The 23,477-nt window shown below is 34.7% G+C and overlaps 2 protein-coding genes across 2 annotated transcripts in view; both read left to right on the top strand.

Annotated features, from left to right (window-relative positions):
* LOC129220032 (nose resistant to fluoxetine protein 6-like) overlaps positions 1-4,310 on the top strand; it is a 56,673-nt gene extending 52,363 nt beyond the window's left edge. Inside the window, exons 13-15 of the mRNA XM_054854368.1 lie at positions 1,167-1,353; positions 2,023-2,165; positions 3,914-4,310. Coding sequence (XP_054710343.1) covers positions 1,167-1,353; positions 2,023-2,165; positions 3,914-4,180 — 597 coding nt within the window. The 3' untranslated portion in view covers positions 4,181-4,310. The remainder of the gene's footprint in view (positions 1-1,166; positions 1,354-2,022; positions 2,166-3,913) is intronic.
* A 7,357-nt stretch (positions 4,311-11,667) lies between these two features.
* LOC129220024 (uncharacterized) lies at positions 11,668-18,907 on the top strand. The gene is made up of 4 exons (XM_054854356.1): positions 11,668-12,106; positions 16,235-16,470; positions 18,682-18,796; positions 18,882-18,907. The coding sequence occupies exons 1-4, from the start codon at positions 11,707-11,709 to the stop codon at positions 18,905-18,907; spliced, it is 777 nt and encodes a 258-aa protein (XP_054710331.1). The 5' UTR covers positions 11,668-11,706.
* Positions 18,908-23,477: the final 4,570 nt, after the last annotated feature.

Raw genomic sequence — 23,477 nt, 5'->3', positions numbered from 1 at the left:
ATCTACTTTAGCTTCTTAGTTTACAGGCTTACGAGTTAATAGAATCTTTCAATAACCAAAATCTTCAATGGGAGAGAATAGTGTTATGAAACGCAGATGTAACTGCGTTGCTCGTGTTTCTGGTTTCAAGGCAAACTACAGTAGACCCTCGTTTTACGGGGGGTTACGTTCCATGAAAATGCAGCGTAAAGCGAAAACGCGGAAATTGAGACCTAATACTAGTGTTAAAATAGGGGTTTGGTTACGTAGATAACAAAATACTTCATTCTAGTGATGACTAATTGTATAGTAAGTTTAATGTGTACTTATATCGACTTTTATACACAACATGCATAAAGGAAATATAAATTAGTTTCGTTTTCTGTTTATAAAGAGGAGCTGGCTATGATAGTCTTTTGGCAGTTATTAAGAATTTTTCTCTGTAATTCTGTGCAGAGCATTAACGCATTCACGATCACTTGCGTCATTTCCATGCTAGAATCTTCCTTCACTAACAAATCAGAAAGATCATTTCTATTGTCTAGGAATGGCTCAACATTTTCAATGTGAACGTTTTTTGGTTGTGCGTAGCCGACGTCGGTATCCTCGTTAGTTTTGGCCTCCTTTGTCACTCTTTAAAGCTCTTCTTCCAGTGAGTTCTGAACTGTGTAAGTTTAATAACTTTAATTCTGGAAAGAGCTCTGGAACCAATCCCATAAAATGTCCCAGTGGTCCAAGCTCGATGATTAGCACGCCAAAATGATTGATTAAGCGTAATCTGCAATCTTTAGGAGTTTGGATTTTGAAAGAGGGGAAAATTTTACCTGTTTGCATTGCTGCATCCACGTAAAACCGGAACTGATCCGCGTAAAATAAAATAAAAGTGTCAAATCTTAAACCGAGTATAATTGAAACCGCGTAAAATGAACTCGCGAAAAACGAGGGTCTACTGTATATTGATCCTTTAAAGGTGAAAAAGATGTAAACTTTGGAATAAGAGTAATAACTTATAGTGTTTCACAGTAGAACAAATTTAGGCATTGATTTTGAACATTCTGTTTGCACTTTTGTGTGTTATGACATTTTTCTCCCCTTCATAATAGACATTCCACAATGATAGACAATTATTATGTCACCAAACTCTTGTTGCAAATCTACGGAATGTTTATTTCAGTTTTATCTTTCAGGCTGTTCAAGTAGTGGGTTGGTGTTTAGCTTTCGTTTTCTGCTTCTCTGTCCTCTATGGCGTAGTAGAATGGAACAGAGGAGTTGAACCCTCTTTTTGGGAAGGAATGCTGTACGCAAGTTTGAACAGAGTAGCATGGACCCTTGGTGTTGCTTGGATGGTCTTGTGTTGTTCAACTGGACATGGAGGTATGTGTTTCATAACATCTGGTACAAATCTAAAACAACATTTTTCCCTCATTTCAATTATTAAAAAATATATATTACAGTACGAATAATGTTTTTTCGCTTAATCAACTTGGGAAAACATATAAAGATTGCAAAATATGTCAAAGTGGAAAAAGCACCCCGTATTTCCCAAACAAATTTACCCCTAACGATAAGAATACGTAGGGGAGACTGGGGATGATTGATCCCCACTTTAGTTTTCAATTCTTTTTCTCTGTTGCGAATTATAAGTTTAAAAAAAAGTACGTGAAAAAAGGTAATTCCTTCTTCTATATGACAGTATTTTTTAGTTGAAATTAATCAGATAGTTTTGGTAAAATACTTTTTTTTTCAACAATTTCATAAAAAAATCATGTATCCCCACTTCAAAGGATACATGATCCCTTCATGGGGTATACTTGATGATGAAATATATATGGATGAAATCCATAAGCTTATTACTTTTTGCATTGAAAAAGGCGTTCCCTGTAACGTCGAAACACGTGTCTGCTGCAATTGGCAGTTTGTGCTTTTTTTGACGTTGTTTTTCCTTATTTTACTGTTCGCATTACTGCACAAAGGTATTTATCTCATTCCTGTATGCTTTGAAAATGTCTATTTGCATTGTAAGATGTTTGCATGTATTTTCAGGAGTCATTAACTACATACTTACTTGGAAAGCGTTTGTTCCATTGGGTAGATTGACATTTGTAGTGTACCTGATCCATCCAATAGTGCAAATATCAGCTGTAGGAAACATACGCACGCTGCTGCAACCAGATCATTTCTTAGCAGTAAGTATCAACACATTATCTTCCTTACGAAAAAGATGCACTGAACTTTCACTTGCTTCGTTCTACGAGTACGAAGATAACTTGAATATATATGAAATACACCGCCAGCTCAGTCAATTCCAGCCGAGGACTGCAGTTTCATGCTTATTAGCACTCATCAGCCCGGCTTACTGAATATACCTGCCTTGCCTTCAATATTCGAGTTGAACCGAACCATTGCTTCGGTCACTCGTCTGGTCAGTGCTAATTCTGCATTAGCTACCAGTTTGTTTGGCACTTGGTTAAGAGGTATTCCACCTCCAGCTCAGTCACTCCTATGCCGGACTGATGAATGCTAATAAGCACGAAACTGCAGTCCTCGGCTGGAATTAACTGTGCTGGCTGTGTATTTTATGCATTCCTGGCTATAAAGCTGTAACTTACTGAATAAACTTGAATATAGTTCTACGACTTACGTTCACTTCTGCAGCTCTTTAATCGCTTAACATAGGGGAATATCGCTTATTCTTCCATGGACGACCAAATTTGGATTGATCTTTACAGCTAGTTACAACCAATAATCCAATCAGAATTCTCTACATATCCCATTAAAACCTATTACAATGTCCACTTAAAACCTATTCATTTTAATTGCTTAAAGGTTTCATATTCTGAACATATGCTGTCGGAAAGCTCGTTTAAACATTAACTTCTGGCCTATATCTTGAAAAAGGTTCTAAATGCTTTGCTTTGTTCACGAATCGTATGCATTTAGTTTCCAACACAGAAAAACAGAAAAAGAGAGAGAGAAATAGTTATAAATATATATAAATCTATGAAAATGAAGACTTCTTTTTTGGTGTTTAGTATGATCGCTTTGTAGTATCGTAAAATATCTAACGCACAAAACTTTTGCCTTGACTAATATTTATTACTAGTGGTACCCGCACGGCTTTGCCCGTATTAGACAATTAAAAGGTCATTTGGTTCGCTTGTATATTTACAAATACTGGATGATGAATTTCTCGCCAACTTGCTATGTTCATTTACTTGCCCCGCTTGCCCCAGTTACGGTTCCACGTTATGATAATTTAGTATTTACTGGTTCACGCTGTGATAATTTGCTCGGTAAAAGTTTCTTAAAATTGGAGTAGAAAAAGAAAAAAATCGAATTTTCGAAAAATCGCTTCGAGGTGCACACCCCTATGTTCTAAAATAATTCTGTGCCAAATTTCATGAAAATCGGCCGAACGGTCTAGGCGCTATGCGCGTCACATTAATTCCCGACAAATATCCAGAGGGACTTTAAGCTTTCTTATTAGTAAAGATTACACCCAAACCTGATTCTGTGCGTTGGATAGGCACCGTATTAAAAAACTTCTTGTTTTAAAAGAATTCCGTCCGTTTTATAAAGAAGTCCGTTTTATAAAGAATTTATGTCAGTTGAGTCCTAATCGGATTAAAATTTTCAAAAAAAAAAAAAAAAAAAAAATCGAAATAAAAAAATAAATAAAATAAATAATAAAATAATAATAAAGGCACAAAAACGTGCTTGAGTGTGTAATGGACTTTAATTAATCTTACTTCAAACCACCAAATCATTGTCTTTTGGCATTGTTTATCTAATAACTGATCATATTAAAACTCCGGGGGGACTTTGTTTTTTCAAACTATTATTGATTTTCCTTCTATATTTTAGACGTTCTTAACCTGATAAGTTTGATTTATTTTCTATTTCTTACACCGACTATGTTCATCTCCTTTTATAGGTCTGGGTTTATTTTGGGCATCTCTTCGTTACTTATGGAGCAGCATTTGCGGGAAGTATGTTGGTAGAAGCTCCAACTCTTGCTTTGGAGAAAATCCTGATTCCTAGAAATGAGAAGAAATCCAAAGATTCCACTCTGGTTCAAGATAACAGTGTTTTGAAAGGAACGTTAACTACAGAAAAAGATGGAAGTATTGCAGTTATTTTGCCTGCAGTTAGTGAAGAATCTCTAGGAGTGGACAACAAGGCAGTTGTATATAGATTGTAAACTAGTTTTTTAATGTGATATTTGTACATAGAACAGTTAATCTTTCGATCAGCAGCTGCAAAAGCAAGGAAAACTGCAATTCTAAAACAAAATTTTTACCACAAAGTAAAGAGTTGTTTATCTCATTAGGCTTTGGGGCCTTGGGCACAGCAAGTTCTGCTTTTAAAATAGCAGATACAGAAAAGTTATTTTTTTTTAGGACCTTTGCATAATTAGCGATTTTTTAAAATAAGCATAGGATATTTTACGCGATATTCCAGGCTTCCTTTTAATACTGCCCTTTAAAAGTATTTAATTCAACTAGGGTTATAATTTTTTAAGTCTTTAAGTCTTTTAAGTACTTTTGCATGGTCTGTCCACGGTTGCCCAAGAATTGGCAAACGTTCAGTTACGGCGAGTTTATCTGAATGAGGGGAAAAGGTAAATATTTGATGCGCGTAGTTCGGCCATTTTAATGTGACTCGAATTTATTTAGAGGCTTAGACCAATCTGCAAAATTTGGTATCCCTGAAAATGAATAGACGCGTCCAACTTCCGCCTGTAAACTGGATGTTTGCTTTTCCATCTCACCCGTGAGCAGGGTGTAAGATTAATTAATGAAATATTGGTGTTTGAATAGATGTTTCATTTACAAATATGTGGTGTTTACATAGTTTTTTTTTAATTTACAGTCAATACTTTTTTATTTATTGGAACTGGAGTTGAAACATTTCTTCTTTTACGCTTACATTTCAATAAAATTAATGTTGAAGAGCAAAATGGCTTTTGGGCCTATGAACATTTTTTTTCCAACTGAAGCTCTTCAGCGGCATTTTTTAGTTGCTGGTTTTAGAAATTTTTATCGTCTGGTGGTATTCAGTGAGTCTGACAAAAAAATAAAAAAAAATAAAATATATATTTTCTTCAAAACTAGAAACTAGAGAAACAAGAGAAATGAGAATTTGTGTTTTCACTATTGTTTCAATCATTACTTGCATGAAAAACTATTTTAACTATAGCACTCTTCAACACCAAGACCAGTTTTGTCGGTCACATCGTCTGGAATAGAAACATAATTTTAGTAGTAATGAGTCTGTTTCAGAAAAATCAACTGTCTTAGAAAGTTCATATGTCCGTTTAGTCTTAAAATTTTCAATTTGGCGATTCATGGAAATCGTTCTAAATAAAAACTACTTCATTATCTTTGTGTTTCTATTGATAACTTTAACTCTCTGTTGTACTTTGTAGAATTTTTGTTATTTATAAATGTACATTTTACTGCAGTTATCCATTAATTCGCAGTGTTTATTCTCCCTAATGAAAAACCTCCCTATTCGTGCTCCTTAAATAAAGCATCAACGAATATGCTTTATTTAAAAATTAATAAATTAAAAAAATAGTTTTTAAATTTTTTTAAAAGTAATAATGAAATATTTTGTGTCACATACGTATGCTTTACTATGTTAGAATAAAACCAATGATTGAACATTTAAACTTTGTGAACTCTTAAGGCTCGTAGCGGGAAAAGCATAGAATTGAATGTTCGAAAAAATGTGTTTTCGATATTTAAAAACGATTCACTGAAAAATATTACGTTTTTTTTTCTTTTTAAAATAAACCACATTTTTTTTATCTATATTAATGCGAACTATTCTTAAAATCTATGTGCTCATGTTCGCATATTAATACATTTTGTAACTTCAAAAGGATTTTGAGTGTTGAAACAATCTATTTGAAGTTACCCTTAAATCATCTAAACTACAAAGGTCTTTTTTTTTATTGTTCATTCAAAGTGCAATTAATTTTTAAACATATCATTTCTTGTAAAGAACTTACTTTTGAACGTTCCAAACCCACATAAATGTCAGAACTAGTTCTAGCACGTTGATTTTTTTCCTCATTGAACTATTTTGAATCACTCATTGATATTTTTCATTGTAATTTGTGCATTCATGTTTTGTTTCTTATCTGCATATCTCAAAAATAGTATTTTTCCATGTGTGTATTTTTCATCATACTGCGTTATTTATTTCTGTACCAATCACATTTTCGTGTGATGAAAAATAAAATGTTCCTTAAATCTGTGTGTTTAAGTTGCTTCCCGTTTTTTATATTTTTTCACAATTCAGTGAGTAATTTGAAAGAGACTGGTGTTCGTGTTAATGCAGAATTAAATTCAGATTGTATCTAAAATCATGTGAAGATGAAGATTAAAGATAAATTAGAAAAAGTCGTCTTGGAATATTGGAATATCGAAGATCAGTATATATATATATATATATATATATATATATATATATATATATATATATATATATATATATATATATATATATATATATATATATATATATATATATATATATATATATATATTAATTACTCATTTTTGTGCACTCTGGCAATCCTGGTTCGAAACCGTAAAAAGGTAGACAACCTTACTTTAGCGTTCAATCTCCGAAAACTCGATGAGGAGTAAATTAACTCCCTCTTTGGGCACCTTTAAGCCCTGAGAAGGGACCCAAAAAAGGTAGGCAACTTTACTTAAACGTTTCATTTTCATCTTTTACCTTTCGTTTATGATAACAATTTTCGGATACTCGATGAGTATAAATTACTCATTTTTGGGTACTTTTTAGCCTTTGGCAACCTTGGTTAAGGAACCGGAAAAAGGTAGACAACCTTACTTTAGCGTTTTAGTTACAGCGTTCACCCTTCATTTATGACAACAATCTCCGAAAACTCGATGAGGGGTAAATTATCTCCCTCTTTGAGCACCTTTAAGCCCTGATTAGGGACCCGAAAAAGGTAGGCAACCTTACTTAAACGTTTCATTTCCATTTTTTACCCTTCATTTATTACAACAATTTCCGAAAACTCTATGAGGGATAAATTATATCCCTCTTTGGACACCTTTAAGCCCAAGTTAGGGACCTGAAAAAGGTTGGCAACCTTACTTAAACCGTTTTACTTCCATCTTTACTCTTCATTTATGATAACAATTTTCGGAAACTTGATGAGGGTTAATTACTCAACCGTCATCCTAAGCCCCGTAGTTCTGATATCTCCCTACATCATTTCGTGCAGGTCATCTCACCAGATATGTAGCCTGGGGGGGGGGGGGGACAACTGAAGACAACTCCTCCACTTCAGCCCCGAATTGTAACAAGACCTTCTCGGTTTTGGTGGGAGATGTGGAGTGACTTTCCCAACGCCATCCAACCAAAAAAACCCGAAACTATAGCTAACTTGATTAAAATTTTGACAAAATACAGTAACATCAAAATCAACATTTTGTTTACATAATCGGGGTTGACTGCAATTTGAAGAAAAACATATAAATGATTTTTTTAAGTACAATTTTGAAGAGAAAATGATAGAATTTCAAAAACATAAATGATGAAGAATTAATTACAAAATGATTAATGACCTGGGGGAGGAGGGGACAGGGGCACTGCCCTGCTTTCTATGGTGGATGGATAGGATACCGTTAAAATAAAACGTTAATAAAAAAAACATCGGCGACATTAATATTGCTCATTAAAATCTTGCTGCCAAAAAAGAAAAAAAAGGCTATTAAAATTTTCTCAGGACATTTAAAAATGCATTTTTGTATCCTCTACAATTCTGTAATTTTTCAACTACTCGGGTCACTAGGGTATAATAAGCAATATGTGTCTACAAGCACACAATCATACACGTTTGTAAAAGCATACGTCAGCACACACACGCACCCGTCTACACACAGACACACGCCTACATACGCACACACCCGCCTGCACGCAATTACACGCCTACTATGCACACAAACTCGTAATTGCAAAAAAAGAAAAAAAAAACATAATTTGAGTTCAAGGATATCAAATTTTCTTTTATTTTGCCATATTTATTTTTCGTTTTCTTTTTTTTTTCATTTTGCGACATTACTTTCCATGAAAAATGTTGAAATGTAATATAACTCAAACTCATTCTAAGAAGCTCATTCGCAGTAGCTTTTTAGCCTACTTTCCCAGTTAAAGCCAGAAAAACAAGAAAAAAGCATGAAAGAGGGCTTAATGCATCTTAAAAATATCGCTAAGAACAAAAAAATAAATAAATAAATAAATAAAATAATAGAATAAATATCGAAGAATTAAGCAGTGGAAAGTAGGGTATTGAGATAGGGAATGTGTGTCTGTCTGTCTGTCTGTCTAACCCCCTCCCGCCCCCAAAGAGCTTTTGAGTGAGTATTCCGATTCGAACCTTCTTCGTCCTTCTTGTATGTGGGCAAAGGGGGGGGGGGCTGGAGGACATGACTCCCTTCTAGCTAGCTCTCCAGGGAAAAAAATATTGGAGTTCTCTCTTCAGCGAATTACTTAAAAATCGGTTTCGCTCGCAAGCTTCGTTTGCAGGAAGATGAGTACTAGGCTAGGGAGGCGATACATAGGTTGAATAGTAAAATCAATGCGAACAAAGCAGTATAACGCCTTTGTCTCTTCTTTCAAATTTTGAATTTAAATTTTATTGACAGCTTTAGATTCATCCTAACGCTGAAACTAGTGAGTGCTGAACCTAAAAAAAAAAAAAAAATCACATACTTATTCTATTTCATACTTTTTACTGCAAACCAAGCTTATAGAAAAAGACTTCAGATTTGAAAAAAAAATATGTTTGTATTTTATTTTAAAGTACTTTTGTTTCGAAATTTATGTGCGGCGAAACATTTGGAAAAGTTAAAAGAAACCTGTTACATATCCTTAGTAAAAAAACAGCATAAAAAGTATTGCGCTTAAAGAGAGATTGTTCATATTTACCACTAATTTGCTTTAAACATTGCAAATTTGTGTGATCGAAATTAAGAACGACTATGAACTAAACAGTGAAAAATAAGCTTTTTAAAACCTGATAAACTGATCTGAAGCTAATCAAATATAGCTTCAGAAGACTCTATTATTTCAAAAGTTTAAATAAACAAATCTGTGCTGGCTTAAATTCAGACTTGAAACGGATTTATGAATTTTATTACCAGAATAACTTTGCAATTGCTACTACTTTTCACTGTTTTTGTCGACGATTAAAAAGTGGTGTCGGCAGGCACTGTAACGAATAAAATAGCCTAAGCAACTTGTTTTTACTAATAAGTTAATGCATTGAAGATGATTCGCTTATTTCTGTTCTACCGAGACAATACAGTGGTAGTAAAAAAAATGCATCACCCGCACCGCAAAGGAGAGGAATATCATCCCGACTGCATTCAACACACAGTCAAGCATCCCGTATCCCAGATGATTTGGGGATGTATTTCTGATCAAGGAGTTGGTGGGCTTCACTTTGTGCAAGGAACAGTAAACGCTCAGGTTATATTGGCATTTTGGAGGAGAAATTGCTTCCAACTATCCGGGATCGCTTTACTTCAATTCCAAACGTCATTTTCCAGGATGATTCTGCTCCGTGCCAAAAAACCTTTATCCTGCCATTGGACTTAAATTGACATGGGGGTTAAGTTTTTTTTTTCTCTAAACTCACCACACTCAGGTTCAGAAATGGAAAAACCAGCATGGGGTCAGCAGTTTGCCTTGGCCCGGAAACAGCCCCGATCAACGCTAACAATGATCGGATTCCTGCTGTTAAATGTTTATTTCATAAGTTTTGCAGAATTTCACTTAAATTCATCGTTCATTGGTAGACCAAAACTTCTCACATAATCCCATTGCTGTGAAAATGCGAGGGTGATGCATTTTTTTTACCAGCCCTATACAATACAATGTTCTGGAGTCGATTAATTTTATCTTGGAACAATCAGCTCTCAGACATCCAGTAATTGGTTTAGAATAAAATTATGCCGTTTTCTTAATTAGTCTTTTCCCTGTTGCATTTCAAAAATAAATTCAAAGTAGAACTGAAACTAATACCACAAATATAAAAAAAGAATGACTTAATATGAAATACGCAATAGGGCTAATTAAGGTAATTAAAAAATATATTTGAAAGAACCATAACACATAATTGTTGCAGTTTGATCGTATGAAACCATTTTTAGGTGCTAAATTGAAAAGTTACCTATTCTGCTCTCAAAAACATCATCAAATTTTAGAGTTCAATCTTTCTCAGAAGCAATTTATCCGGAACTTCATTTAAATATTTAATTTCCATTAATTTTTAAAAGATTTTAGTTTTTCAATTTATTAGATACTTTGTAAGTCCAAACACGAGCGTACTGTATTTTTTTTTTATTGGATTTCATTTTTTTATAAAGCGTTTTATTAGCTTATTAACTTGACTGGCGGTACCCGCACGGCTTTGCCCGTAGTAGAAAAAAGAAAGGGTCATTTTTTTCGCCTGCATATTTAGAAATAATGGATGATGAGTTTCTCGCCATTTTGCTATGTTCATTTGCTTGCCCTTGTTACGGTTCCACGTTATGATAAAATTGGTAATTTACTGGTTCACGTTGTGATAATTTGCTCCGTAAAATTTTTCTTAAAATTAAAGTAGAAAAAGAACAAAACTGAATTTTCGAAAAATCGCTTCGAGGTGCACCCCTTCCTCCCATGCTATAAACTAATTCTGTGCCAAATTTCAAGAAACTCGGCCGAACGGACTAGGCGCTATGCGCGTCACAGAGATCCTGACAGATATCTAGAGAGCCTTTCAGCTTTAGTATTAGTAACGATTACACTCAAACCTGATTTTGTGCGGTGGATAGGGAACGTATCAAAAAATCGTTTGAAAAACCGTTCTTCGTTTTAAACAAAATTTCGTCAGTTGAGTCCCAGCCTGATTAAAATTTTCTTACACAGCCCCCCCCCCCCCCCCAAAAAAAAAGAAAAAAATCGCAAAAAAAAAACTGTATATTTATAAATAATGGATGATGAATTTCTCGCCAATATTTTATGTTCATTTGCTTGCCCATGTTATGGTAATTTACATACTCGTCCATCTTATGTATGTTCGCTCGGTGCAGAGGAATTCAATCCACCTATGGTGGTAAAAATAAAATCATAGAAAACGAAAAAAAAATCGAATTTTCAAAAAAAGAAAACAATTCCTTTGAGATGCTCACCACCTCTATGCTATGAGCTAATTTCATGTCAAATTTCATGAAAATCGGCCCGAACGGTCCAAGTGCTATTCGCATAACAAACATCCAGACAGAGATCCAGACTTTCAGCTTTATTATTAGTAAAGATAATGAAAACGCAGGCCACAAATCTCTTTTATCTTAGGAGATGTTCAATTTGAGGAAGTAGTTTGAGCAATTTGTCGATAATCGAGCAGAAAAATAGATGAACGGATTAGTTTCAATTTTCCTGCCTTAAAAAGATGCACCACGTTCATGACACATAGACACACAAACACACGTACGCAGGATAAGGTTCGTAGGACAATAACAGGGCACGTTCGCAATAAGGAATATCTAGAAAATCTTTATGTGCTCATGATTTTAACAATGAATCAACTTTCGGTCCTTCTGAAATGTTCCAAGCTTTTGACCTTATCCTGATAAACAATCAAAAGCTATTTGAAAGGAAAAACATAAGTTTTTCGTTTCGTCTTTCCTAAATGTAATGATCCCAAAAAGGAAATTGCGGTTGTCTAAAGCGATGTCCAAGCCAACACAGTTGCAGTTTGGTTTTGCAGAACTAAAAGAGCATAAATCGTTCAAAGTTATGGCAAACGTAAAACATTGCAAATTTAAAATTTGTTGTCTAATTTTAATTTTTCTACCATTTTCATCATCAGCAGCGAATGATAGGATTGGAAATAGTTCAATTTCGCATGAAGACATTTTGAAAAGATGGACTGAATTCGAAAGCGCTGCAAAAACTGGAATCAGGTATGCAGTGAAAAGTGTTTTGCCTTCTTTGATGGAGGCAGCAACAAAATTGGAACTTTCTGCACAATGCATGAACAATGGAATGCTGCTGCTGAATAACATGATGAAATTGAAACCATGGGCAATTCGATGTAAGCATGTTTTACTTATTTCATTTTTTAACTAAATATTTGGAAGCTACTGTGAATGTTACGACGCTTAGAATTACATAATTAGGTGAAAGACTGTTTGAGTATTTTCTTTATCATCAAAATGTTTTTTTTAAGCAATCTTTATGCTTTGCTTTTAATATGTCGCTCATTTGAAAAAATAGTGGCACAATACCGTATTTCCCCGCATTATCCGCCATGCCGGAAAAAAGCGTGTTTGACTAGCATGCCGGGAAATTCGAATTTTCCGGCATGCCAGATAATTCTTGGTTTATTTTGCAACAAAACAAAAGTAAATTTCCCCATTCAGTTCCAATCAGAGAGCAAACCACTGTAAAGAAAAAAATTAATAAATCCCAAAAATAACCTTCTTTCAAAAAATATGTGTATTGCATATACTAATATGTGCTTGTTATTTATCGTAGGTCATTATTAATTTATTTAAATATGAGCCGTTAAAGTGATCAATTCAGAAACAATTATTGTTGCTGAGATTTGTTCATAGTTTTTTTAAAATAAATTAATTTAGTTTCCTTTTAGAGAGGTGAGTTTAATTTTTATATATTTAATATCGTAAATTCTTTAACACTAGTTTCGTGGCGGTAACTTACTGCTTAAATGTTTGCTTACTTAGTTTTAATTTATTTTTTATAAAATTAATCGTTATTAAGCAATATTTTTCTTGTTAAAATAACAAATGACATTGTTACTAAATATTTTTTTTACAAAATTTAACTATTTATTATTAATAATAAGATATGCATATAACTTATCTTAATTTTTAAACTTATAGTATTTTTTTTCCTAACCTCGATTCTTCCGGCATGCAGAAAAGGACCAGGCAAGTGTTATTGAAAATCTAGTGACCCCCGAATTTTGCGGCATGCCGGATAATGCGGAGTAATAGGGTATGAAGAAACGAAATTGTACAGGAGAAGCGTTTGAAGGTGAACTCTTCAGACAATTTGTATTAAGAAAAGTATGCTTGCTGTGCTCTCCAGTGGTTAATATTCGAACAAAAATTCTGTCATTACTTTCCAAAGAAGATACAGTCCTTTGAAGACCAAGCGAAAAAAAAAAAGAAAATTAAAAATTTCGTATTGTGGCACTCGTCTTCCAAACGAGCGATATATGTTTATACCTGGTGGCTTATTGCACATCAAGTGCAAGCCCCATAATCAATCAATCACTTTTTCATGTTGTACCACTATCGGCTCAAAGTTAATATCATATGAGAATTTTGACTCTAAGTTTCCCTCTGGATGGATAATCCTGGGCTCTCACAATGAGGAATTGCACCAAAAATTTAGTTTCGTTGAGATCGTCTGATGCCAAATAGATTATTATCATATGAGAATCTTGACTCAAAGTTTCCCACTAGATGGATAATCTTGGGCTCTCCCAATGAAGAATTGCACCAAAAATTTAGTTTCGTCGAGATCGTCTGATGCCAAATAGCTCATTTTCATATGGGAATTTTGACTTTAAAATTTCCTATTGGATGGAAAAACCAGGAACCTCATGATCTTTGCTCTATAGATTTAGTTCGATTTGCTCTGTAAATTTAGCTTCGTCGAGAGTGTATGGGCCAAATAGCTCATTATCATATGAGAATTTTGAATCTAAGTTTCCCACTGGATGGAAAAACCTGGGCTCTCATGCTGAGAATTTGCTGTATAAATTTAGTTTCATAGAGAGTGTAATGGCCAAATAGTTCATTATCGTACGGGAATTTCGACTCCCAGTTTCTAACTAGATATAAAAACCTAAGCTCTCACGATGAGGAATTGCACTAGAAATTTAGTTACGTCGAGAGTGTCTGAACCAAATAGATCATTATCATATGAGAATTTCGACTCCCAGTTCATCACTAGATGGAGAGACCTGCGCTCTCACGATGAGGAACTGCACTAGAAATTTAGTTTCGTCGAGAATGCCATGGTCAAATAAACGCTCAATGAATATTTACATGCCGCTGGGTCATGCGACATGGAAGCGAACGATTTTGCATGTTTTTTTTTTATTAGTTTTGAATTAAGAGGTGTTTTCATTGTGACTGCTGCTCTAGAGATTTTTGCACTGTAAAAGAAGTTCCTCGTAGAGCGAAGACACTTATATAAGTGCACCAATTTTGAAATTTTGGGATTACAACATTGTTCTCTGTCGCAATTAGCCTCAGTATAGAAAGCTAAATTTTTTTACTCATGGTTCTTGGGGATAATACATCAGTATGGGCTCTCTAGTGGATAACGTGGTGGACTTGGGGCCAGAAACTTACGTGTTTGAGGCCAGTCACCGCCAACTACTGATCGAGTGCCAAATACTCTTTCGTTAAACCCGTGGATCCCAAAATCCCGTTGTAGTAAATATGGTTGCTTTCACAATGGTTTCATTAGCAAATCTTTCCCTTCAGAATTACACAAAATTGTAGAAGAGGTAACAGGTGTTGCTGAGATTTATCAGTCAAGGTCTCATTTAGAAGCTCAGGACTCCACCACGCTTTCACAATTGTCGGTTCTTTTGCCTGCTTTACTCATTGTGTGAAAGGTACTCCTTAAGCTCGTTACAGCAGCATCATAGTTGAAATTTTAAATATTTATTGAACACTTTTATGAAATGTTTGCTAGTGAATACTTTGCCGTGAAACTATCATTTCGAAAAATTAATAATTTGTCGTTTCAGGCGTTATAGAAGGTGTTTGTTAGCAATATTCATTGCAAGGTAAATAGCTTTAGAAACATACCATTTCCTTGTAAAGTAGCGTGTAAAAAGACGCAATGGAATCCCGAAACATGCAAAATTTTGTCTAAAAATCATTTATATTGCTTTATTTATTTTCCATTTTTGAAAGATTACATGAGAGAATTAAGTATAAAAACTAGAGAATTATAAGCAACATAACTAAGTTCTTATAAACGAATTGAATCATATAATGTCAAAGCGAAATGTTTATTCGCATACAAAATTCTTAATTGAATCTCAAAACCTTTGGCGGCTAATTCATAAACGCCAATTCGTATTTGCAAAATGTTCTAAACATTTCTGAAAACTCAGCATAAATGTTTCCTGAGCTCATCAAGATGAAGACTTCTGATTTTTTGAGCGGGAGTGATTCAAACACGTAAGTTTTTGAACATTCAGTAAGAATTCAGTCATCTAATGTCAAGACACTAAGAGATACCCCACATTGATATTTGGCAACTTGTTAGAACCTTGGCGAAAACAGAAATATAGTGCATACTTTGCTGCCATGTTTGCTCCCGATTTTGCGTTTTAAATGGAGGCTTTTAATGTTTTTAAATTACCTGACAGATATGTTTGGAGGATTATTTTATATTTTAATGGACCTTTTAATCCTGTTAAAATATTTGCTTTATTTACAAATAAAGATATAAAATAATGAGTACTATTATCAAAGAAATAGATTTCATTTAGGTTTGACAAACATAGTGGCATTTTACAACTGTATGGCTGAGTGAATGCCGCCCAATAAAAATTCGTAAGTTTCTAACAGCAATAAACCTATTATACCGACAATGTAGCCAGACTCTAACACTTTCGCCAACTATTCCATCTGAATTGAATTTGAGTGGATTTTGGTAAAGCATTTGGTAACGTACTCCCTTGAGTATTGCATTTTAAACTTCTCCTCAATATTAAAGTTTGCAATGGAAAATATATCCCTTTGAAGTCAAAAAGAAATTTATTGTTCACATGTCTACTATGATTCCAGGCTTAGAAGGCTAAAAATGTAGTCTTGAGCAAAGAAGAGACCGAGGGGACATGATTCAGTTGTTTAAATTCATTAAAATGAAAGATGTTACGGGGCTGAAGTTTAGCACTGAAAACAGGACAAGGGGTCATTGTTTTAAGCTATTTAAATCTCAAGCTAACATGGAGTTTAGGAAAAATTATTATTTTAGCAGAGTAGTGGAACCTTGGAACAGCTTACCGGAAGAGGTGGTAATGAGAAAGGGAGTAGATAGTTTTAAGAGGGCCATTGATCTTCACTGGGGATTGTAAATTGACTAGGACCAGTCTAACTGGGCTCAGAGCCTGTTGCTGGTCGTCACTTTTGCATTTGTATTTGTATTTGTCTTTGAATTGCAGTCATTGACTCCAGTGCTAAAAGCATCGACGGACTGATGGGTGGCACTTTAAGTTCACTTGGCTCTTTTGACGAGTGTTTGGAAACAGAAGCCATATCCGACAGAAGAAAGGATAAAATACTTTTCCGAGGGCAATATTGCACCATAAATATGAAGCCGCCGCTGCCCCCTCTAGACAGATTCTACAAGTTGGGGGAGTCTATGGACGAACTCAAGAATTTTACCAAAAGAGAAAATGTAAGTATTTTAATTGAGACGCGAAACTGTCCTTTAAGATCGAATAGCGTTTTGGAAGTTGGTAATTTAGTTGTTTTTTTATAATAATAATGGTCATGAAAGCGTTTTTCATATTTCCTGTTAAAATAGTCGGAAGCTAAGGCTTGTGGAATCTCGAGGTCTAATGGCACAGATATTTTGTTACTGTGCACGTGTGGAATACTCCTCCGATTGTTTTGGAAACATTGCGGGAGTTGTATTATCTACTAGTGGTACCCGCACGGCTTTGCCCGTAGTAGAAAATTAAACGGTCATTTGATTCGCCTTTATATTTACAAATAATGGATGATGAATTTCTTGCCAATTGGCTATGTTTATTTGCTCGACAATGTTACAGTTCCACGTTATGATATAATTTCGTAATTTAACTCTTCCACGTTGTGATAATTTGCTCGGTAAAGTTTTCTTAAAATTGGAATAGAAAAAGCACAAAATCGAATTTTCAAACAATCGCTTCGAGGTGCACACCCCCATGCTACAAACTAATTTTGTGCAGAATTTCAGGAAAACCGGCCGTACGGTCTAGACGCTATGCGCATCACAGAGATCCAGACAGACAGAACCAGACATTCAGCTTTTTTTTTTAGTAACTAGTGGTACCCGTACGGCTTTGAACGTATTAGAAAATTGAAAGGTCTTTTGGTTCGCTTGTGTATTTACAAATAATGTATGGTGAATTTCTCGCCAATTGGCTTGCCCATGTTACTGTTCTACGTTATGATAACTTGGTAATTTACTCGTCCATTTTATGATAACTTTGCTCAGGAAAATGTTCTTGAAATTGGAATAGAAAAAGAACAAAATCGAATTTTCGAAAAATCGCTTCGATTTGCACACGCCCATGCTACAAACTAACATTGTGCCAAATTTCATGAAAATCGGCCGAATGGTCTAGACACTATGCGCGTCACAGAGATCCAGACATCCTCCAGACATCCAGAAAGACTTTCAGCTATATTATTAGTAAAGAAGATAACACAGTTTGTATAATGTTTTTAACCAATTGGGGGACCCTAAGCTAGATAGAGAATTATTGACAGATAGGTAGGAAAGTAGATTGGTAGATACCATCATTTTATCAGTCTATCTAAAACTGAACGATTATTTTATTTCGCGCGATTGAATTCAATTTTTCCTTGCAACTAAATCAAAGCATGCAACTTTTTGTACTGCTCAATCGCTTCGCATTCGCCTAAAATGTAATTCCAGAAACAACGTACTGAGGACTCTACAAGTAGGCTAATCAGTAAGCAATCTTTCTCTTTCATGCAGGGAGCAATATACGAAACAGAAAAGGATTGCGCATTAATTTATCTACTGGTAGGGATAACTCCACACAATCATTTTTCTACAATTCTTATTTTACTTTTTTCTGCCTTCTTTAAACTTTCTGGATGAAGATCGCATTCCACTCTGGATGGTACTACGATCTCCCTTTGTTTAAAAAAAAAAAAAAAAAAACGAGCTGATGTGTGCATCACATGACTTCCTTTTACACCAGTTTAATGTTATTTCTCCATTATTGCAATTTTAATGTGATTCAATAGTTTACTCTCTAAATATCACCAACAGTGGCCAAATTGAAACCAGATTTAAAATAAATAAATAAATACATAAAATAAAAAAAATCGCCAAGTTGGCGACAAAACTTGGCGACCAAAAGACTGGCGATATATCGCCAAGTGTCCGCCAAATTATAACACTACTTGAGTTTACATCGAAATTAACAATGATTTCCCCCCAAAAAGGGGAAAAGACCCCTTTTGGAGCATACGAATGCAACCAAAAAGGAAGGTGCACAACTAGACCCCACTAGGAGTCTACGTACCAAATTTCAACTTTCTAGGACATTCCGTTCTTGAGTTATGCGACATACATACACATTTACGCACATACATATGTACATACAGACGTCACGAGAAAACTCGTTGTAATTAACTCTGGGATCGTCAAAATGGATATTTCGGGTGTCTGTACGTTCCTAGGCACATATACACGTGTGGTCGGGTTGAAAAAAAAAGCTCAACATTCATTTGGGGGTGAGCAAAATGGAAATCAGGCCGATTTTGGGGTGAAAATTTTTTTGCGAATACAATACTTCCTTTTTTGTAAAAGGAAGTAAAAAAAAGATATTCCCTATTTATATGTATAATTTTTTATGAATTCTTTCAGATAATAAGTGATCTATCGAAGATTGCTCACACGTTCTACTTTTTATCTATAAGACTGGGAATCTGTGTTCCATCAGGATGTTCGACAGAAGACATTGACAAAGTTTCTAAAGCAGGTAATTAACTTCTGTGTATTTAATATAACCATTTGAAACATATTTTTATCTTCAGTTTTGATTAGGTTTTATTCTTGTTACTAAGGTAGGCTAAATAAAAGCAACTTATGAGAATATTATTTTTAGTTCTTTTTCCAATTTCAGACTTTATTCACACAGAATTCAAGACTTTATCTTCAGCATATATAGTGTAAGTTATTAGAAGATATTGTTAGGTAAATAAAAATATACAGGTAGTTATCAAAATAATGGAAACACTTGTGAATAAAAGTGAAAGTTTTGAATGTGCTTCGTACGTAATAAAGAATAAAACTAAACACCTGTTCTTTTTTTTTTTTTTGAGCATTCACGATTGCTTATTGCTTTCATTTGACTGTTTTGATGTGCTATCGTTTTATTTTCCCGCCAGCACCCTCTGCAGCATCACCGTCGACCGGCTCCTCACGATGCTGCTCCTATAGCGAAAGCCGTCTCCAGGTTGCATCCATATCCTACACACACGCGCATACATACACAACTACACACACGCGCATACATACACAACTACACACACACACAAACACATACACACACACAAACACATACACACACACAAACACATACACACATACACAAACACATACACACAAACACGTACACCCATACACAAATACATACACACACAAACACACAACTACCCACACATTCATGCCTGCACAGACACAAACACATATGCCTACACACACATACACATACCCCGCCCCCACGCACAAAAACACTCATACACAGAACTACCAACACTCATGCCTGCACACAAACACAAACACACACACCTACATACACACACACTCGTGATTGCGAAAAACCTAATTTGAAGTCAAGATGACAAAATTCAAATTAATTTTTTTTTTATAAATCGCATTGTATATATTCTGGAAATATATGGTCGCTTAATTGAAGTCCTGGAAGTCTTGGATTTTTTTTCAAGCGCTTGAAATATCTGACTTCTTAAATTTTAAAAGAGGACTAATTGTTGGAGTGCGTCTAGCTGAAGCAAGTGTAACTGAAACATCTCAAGATTTTGGTGTTTTTAGAGTTACAGTATCTAAAGTCATGACAGCATACACACAGCGCTAAAAGTCAAGCTCGGCAAAGCAAATTAGTGGACGGAAAAAGAAGCTCAGTGAAAGAAACCGACGGGTATTGAAGCGGATTGTAATGTCTAAAAAGCGAACAATATCAGCAAAAGTGACCAGAGAACTCAATCACCATCTGGATTCAGCAGTGTGAGTGATTAGAATCGGAAGGAGCCGTGGTATCCCGATCGGTAGACTGTCGGATTCGGGGCCGGAGGGTCCTGAGTTCGAACTTCGATGGTCGAAGACCCACCGTCGTCATTAAAGGGGACTGGGCGACGTTAAATATGCTCGTGGTCTCAATGTCCTCCAAGTGAAACGATACCTCTGGGGGTGCTAGTACTAGATAGCTATTAGCTCTTGGACTAGTTCTAAATTCTCATTAACTGTTCGATCCGGTGATGGTGCTGCCATCTATCGGTATATAAAATAATGGAGGCAAGGCACTTAGTATGCAGTCCTCGACATAAAATACAGTTGTAGTCAGTTGTGACTCTGAATAGGAATAGGAATAGGAATTAGAATCGGAAGGCACCTTTATCAACAGAACATTTATGGAAGAGTAGCGACTCCCAACACACTCGTCACAGAGTGTTTCCATTATTTTGATGTACCTGTATGCTTGGTACATCATGACCGTATGTCTACCTGTACGTGCATAATAGCTCCGCAGAAAATTGAGATTAGATGTTACACGATGATAAACAATTCAGAGAAAGTTAAAATAAATAGACCATGTTTGAGGAATATTCATTAAACTATTGAAGAATTGATTATTGGTCAGTTTCAATATCTCATGGTGTTCGTTTTCTCTCAATTAGTTGGAAGTTTCTTCAAGATTGATGCAAGTGCTGCTCGATGTGAGGTTAAAGAAGCAAAAAAGTTCACTACTTCTGCTATTCTTTCAATGCAAGTATTAAACACCAATTCTTGTAAAATATGAATAGTTTAAATATTTTCACTGTGATGAGTATGAGTTATTCTACCAACATTTAACCCTTCTAACGCTGATAGACTGGGCTTAATTTATAACGAAAGAAGTACAAGGGCATATAATTCCTAGAGCTTAAATGAACGCACTGTTAAAAATTCAGGAATATTTTCTGGTAATTGTTACTGTGAAATGGCGGACTTACAGCATCGCTGATTTTTACGGTAATTTATACCGGAGAAATAAGCAATCCCACCGCCAATTGGTTGCTGTGGCCTACCGAGGAAACCGTAAAGTTTTACAGTAACATTTGATTTTTACGGTAATAGTTACTGGCAACATGGATGCCAGTAACAATTACCGTAAATTTTTCAGAAATTTTTTAACAGTGTGAGTAAAGTATTGTTATAAGAGTTCGTAATACAACTTCAAACTTTCTTTAAATGACGACACAGTTCTTGAGAAAAGCACAGGAGATTTATTTACAGCTATGTACAGGAAATGTAGTTGCAACTGATAAACCAACCATAGCAATTAGGCAAATATCAATTAACACCGTAAACTCAACGGTTACACACGTATTTACATCCAAATACGCGAAAAATACAGTGCGAAGGCACAATAACAAAGCTAACGGCTCAGACAGTTAAAAAAAGCAAAACTAAACTTTATCACGCGCGGAGGCTATTTATAAATCCTAGAGAAGTTTCGACAAAATTCGAAATGTTTCTCGTATTTTCTTTTTATTCCACTAACAAATGCTATCCGGGGACCTTATACTTCAGTCGAATGTTAGGGGGTTGTATGTACATTACAAGAAACTATTTACAGATTACGTTACAAAGATAATTTTAGATACAAAATAATGGAATAAACGCCAAATTTAACTTGATTACAACAAGTTAATCATAAGAATAATTACTATTTACAGAATTTGTAACAGTATTTAGTCCAGACCCGGGTTCTATCCCGTGTTGAGCATGGTGGATTCAAGCCTTTCATTCCTTCAGTGGGTTGATAAAATGAGTACCAAGCGTTTCTTTGCATCTTTCTTTAGTGAAAAAATGAAGCTATATAAGAATTAAAAAATAAATAAATGAATAAATAAACGTACCATGCATCAAAGCAGCGGCCTGCAATTTTTTTTTTTTGTAAATTCAAGGGCAACATTGACAATTTTTGGAAGCCAGACGGTCAACGATCCATCAAGATATCTGTTTAGATCGTCTATTTAGTGCTGCCCCCTCTCCCCCCCCAACAAATAAGGTTATTTTTTTAAAATTAATAACTCAGTAGTATGTTTTGTGATTTTATGAGCTTAATTTTCTTTGTAAATGCTTAAAAGGAAATACATTATCAATTGTTTTAAACCAATTTGTTAGCTTTTCGCGGATCGTAGGTTGTAGACTTCTGCATGAAAGAAAAACTCTTTTGCATCTTCAAAATACACACGTGCCATTTCTGTTGTACATCCACGTTGGGTTTGTTTGGCTGTATTTCGTACCGAATTTGAATTTTTCGTAGCCTTTCACTCAATTCCGTTATAAAAATTGCAATTCCCCTCTTTTACCGCGCTTTTTAGCAAATTCTTTGCCATAAATAAAGCAAAATAAAAGCACTTAGCATTGCCTTACAATTTCTTTCACACTTTCAGGAAAGCTTGCGGAAAACTTCTGTAGTTCGGCAACCCTTTTCTCTTTCTTAACCGCAGACTTTTCATTCCAAACAGATCTCAACTGTTTTACTACATTATCGCATTATATCATATAGTTAGATGTTCGTAATGCAACTGTTTTTGTTATAATGCTAGACAAAATTTCCGTCTGTCTGATTTACACACTTAAAAACTCATAAAGGAAGCTATAAATAGGGATTAGTGTTTCAAGAAATGGCATTCATTGTCACAGTTGACGTTCAAAAATAACTTCCTTGTGAATTCGTGGGCAAATTAAGCAAATATTTCAGGATTTTAATGAACGTAACGACATATTTACTGCAAACTTTGCTGAGCGAGCCTTTTATTTTATTTCGTTAAATGTAAGATAGATGCTTTAACTGATTGTTTCTTATTTATATTTTCGTAAAAGTGATGTGTTTTTTATTTGTAGGGAGTTTTCACGAACCAGAAACAACTTAAGATGACTAGAATTGGTTGTGGTTGTACTGATACATGTGTTTGATTTCTTAAACGTACAACTTTAATATAAAATTTTCGGTTCTCTTGTGTGTGCATTCTTATTTTCTGTGGAAATATAAAGAACGGCACTTTAAAATTTAAATTAATTTGATGTTTTTACGGCGTTAAATTTGCAATAACCGATTTTTAAGTCAAAATTAAGAAAACTAAAGTGCATAAACGTGGTTTTTAGAGTGAGAAACAGGAAATTTTATTTAAGTACCTACACTCTTTAATTTATTGCAAAGCCATGCAGGAAAAAGTTTTCCTCAGAATTATGATAGAAGAATCCACTATACTTGCATGAGTTCAAAGAAATATTTTGTCAAGTATCGCGTACACTGTATTTGGCACCTCATTTTAGAGCTAAATTTGTCGCCAAAAGAGCAACTTGGAGATATGTTTTAAAGTTGCGGATCCATCACCAATCAATGACTGATCATAAAATCGAGTAAAAAG

The sequence above is a fragment of the Uloborus diversus genome, chromosome 1 (genome assembly GCF_026930045.1).
Source record: "Uloborus diversus isolate 005 chromosome 1, Udiv.v.3.1, whole genome shotgun sequence".
NCBI lineage: Eukaryota > Metazoa > Arthropoda > Arachnida > Araneae > Uloboridae > Uloborus > Uloborus diversus.
Note: the sequence above shows the minus strand (reverse complement) of the source record. Positions and strands in the feature narration are given on the sequence as shown.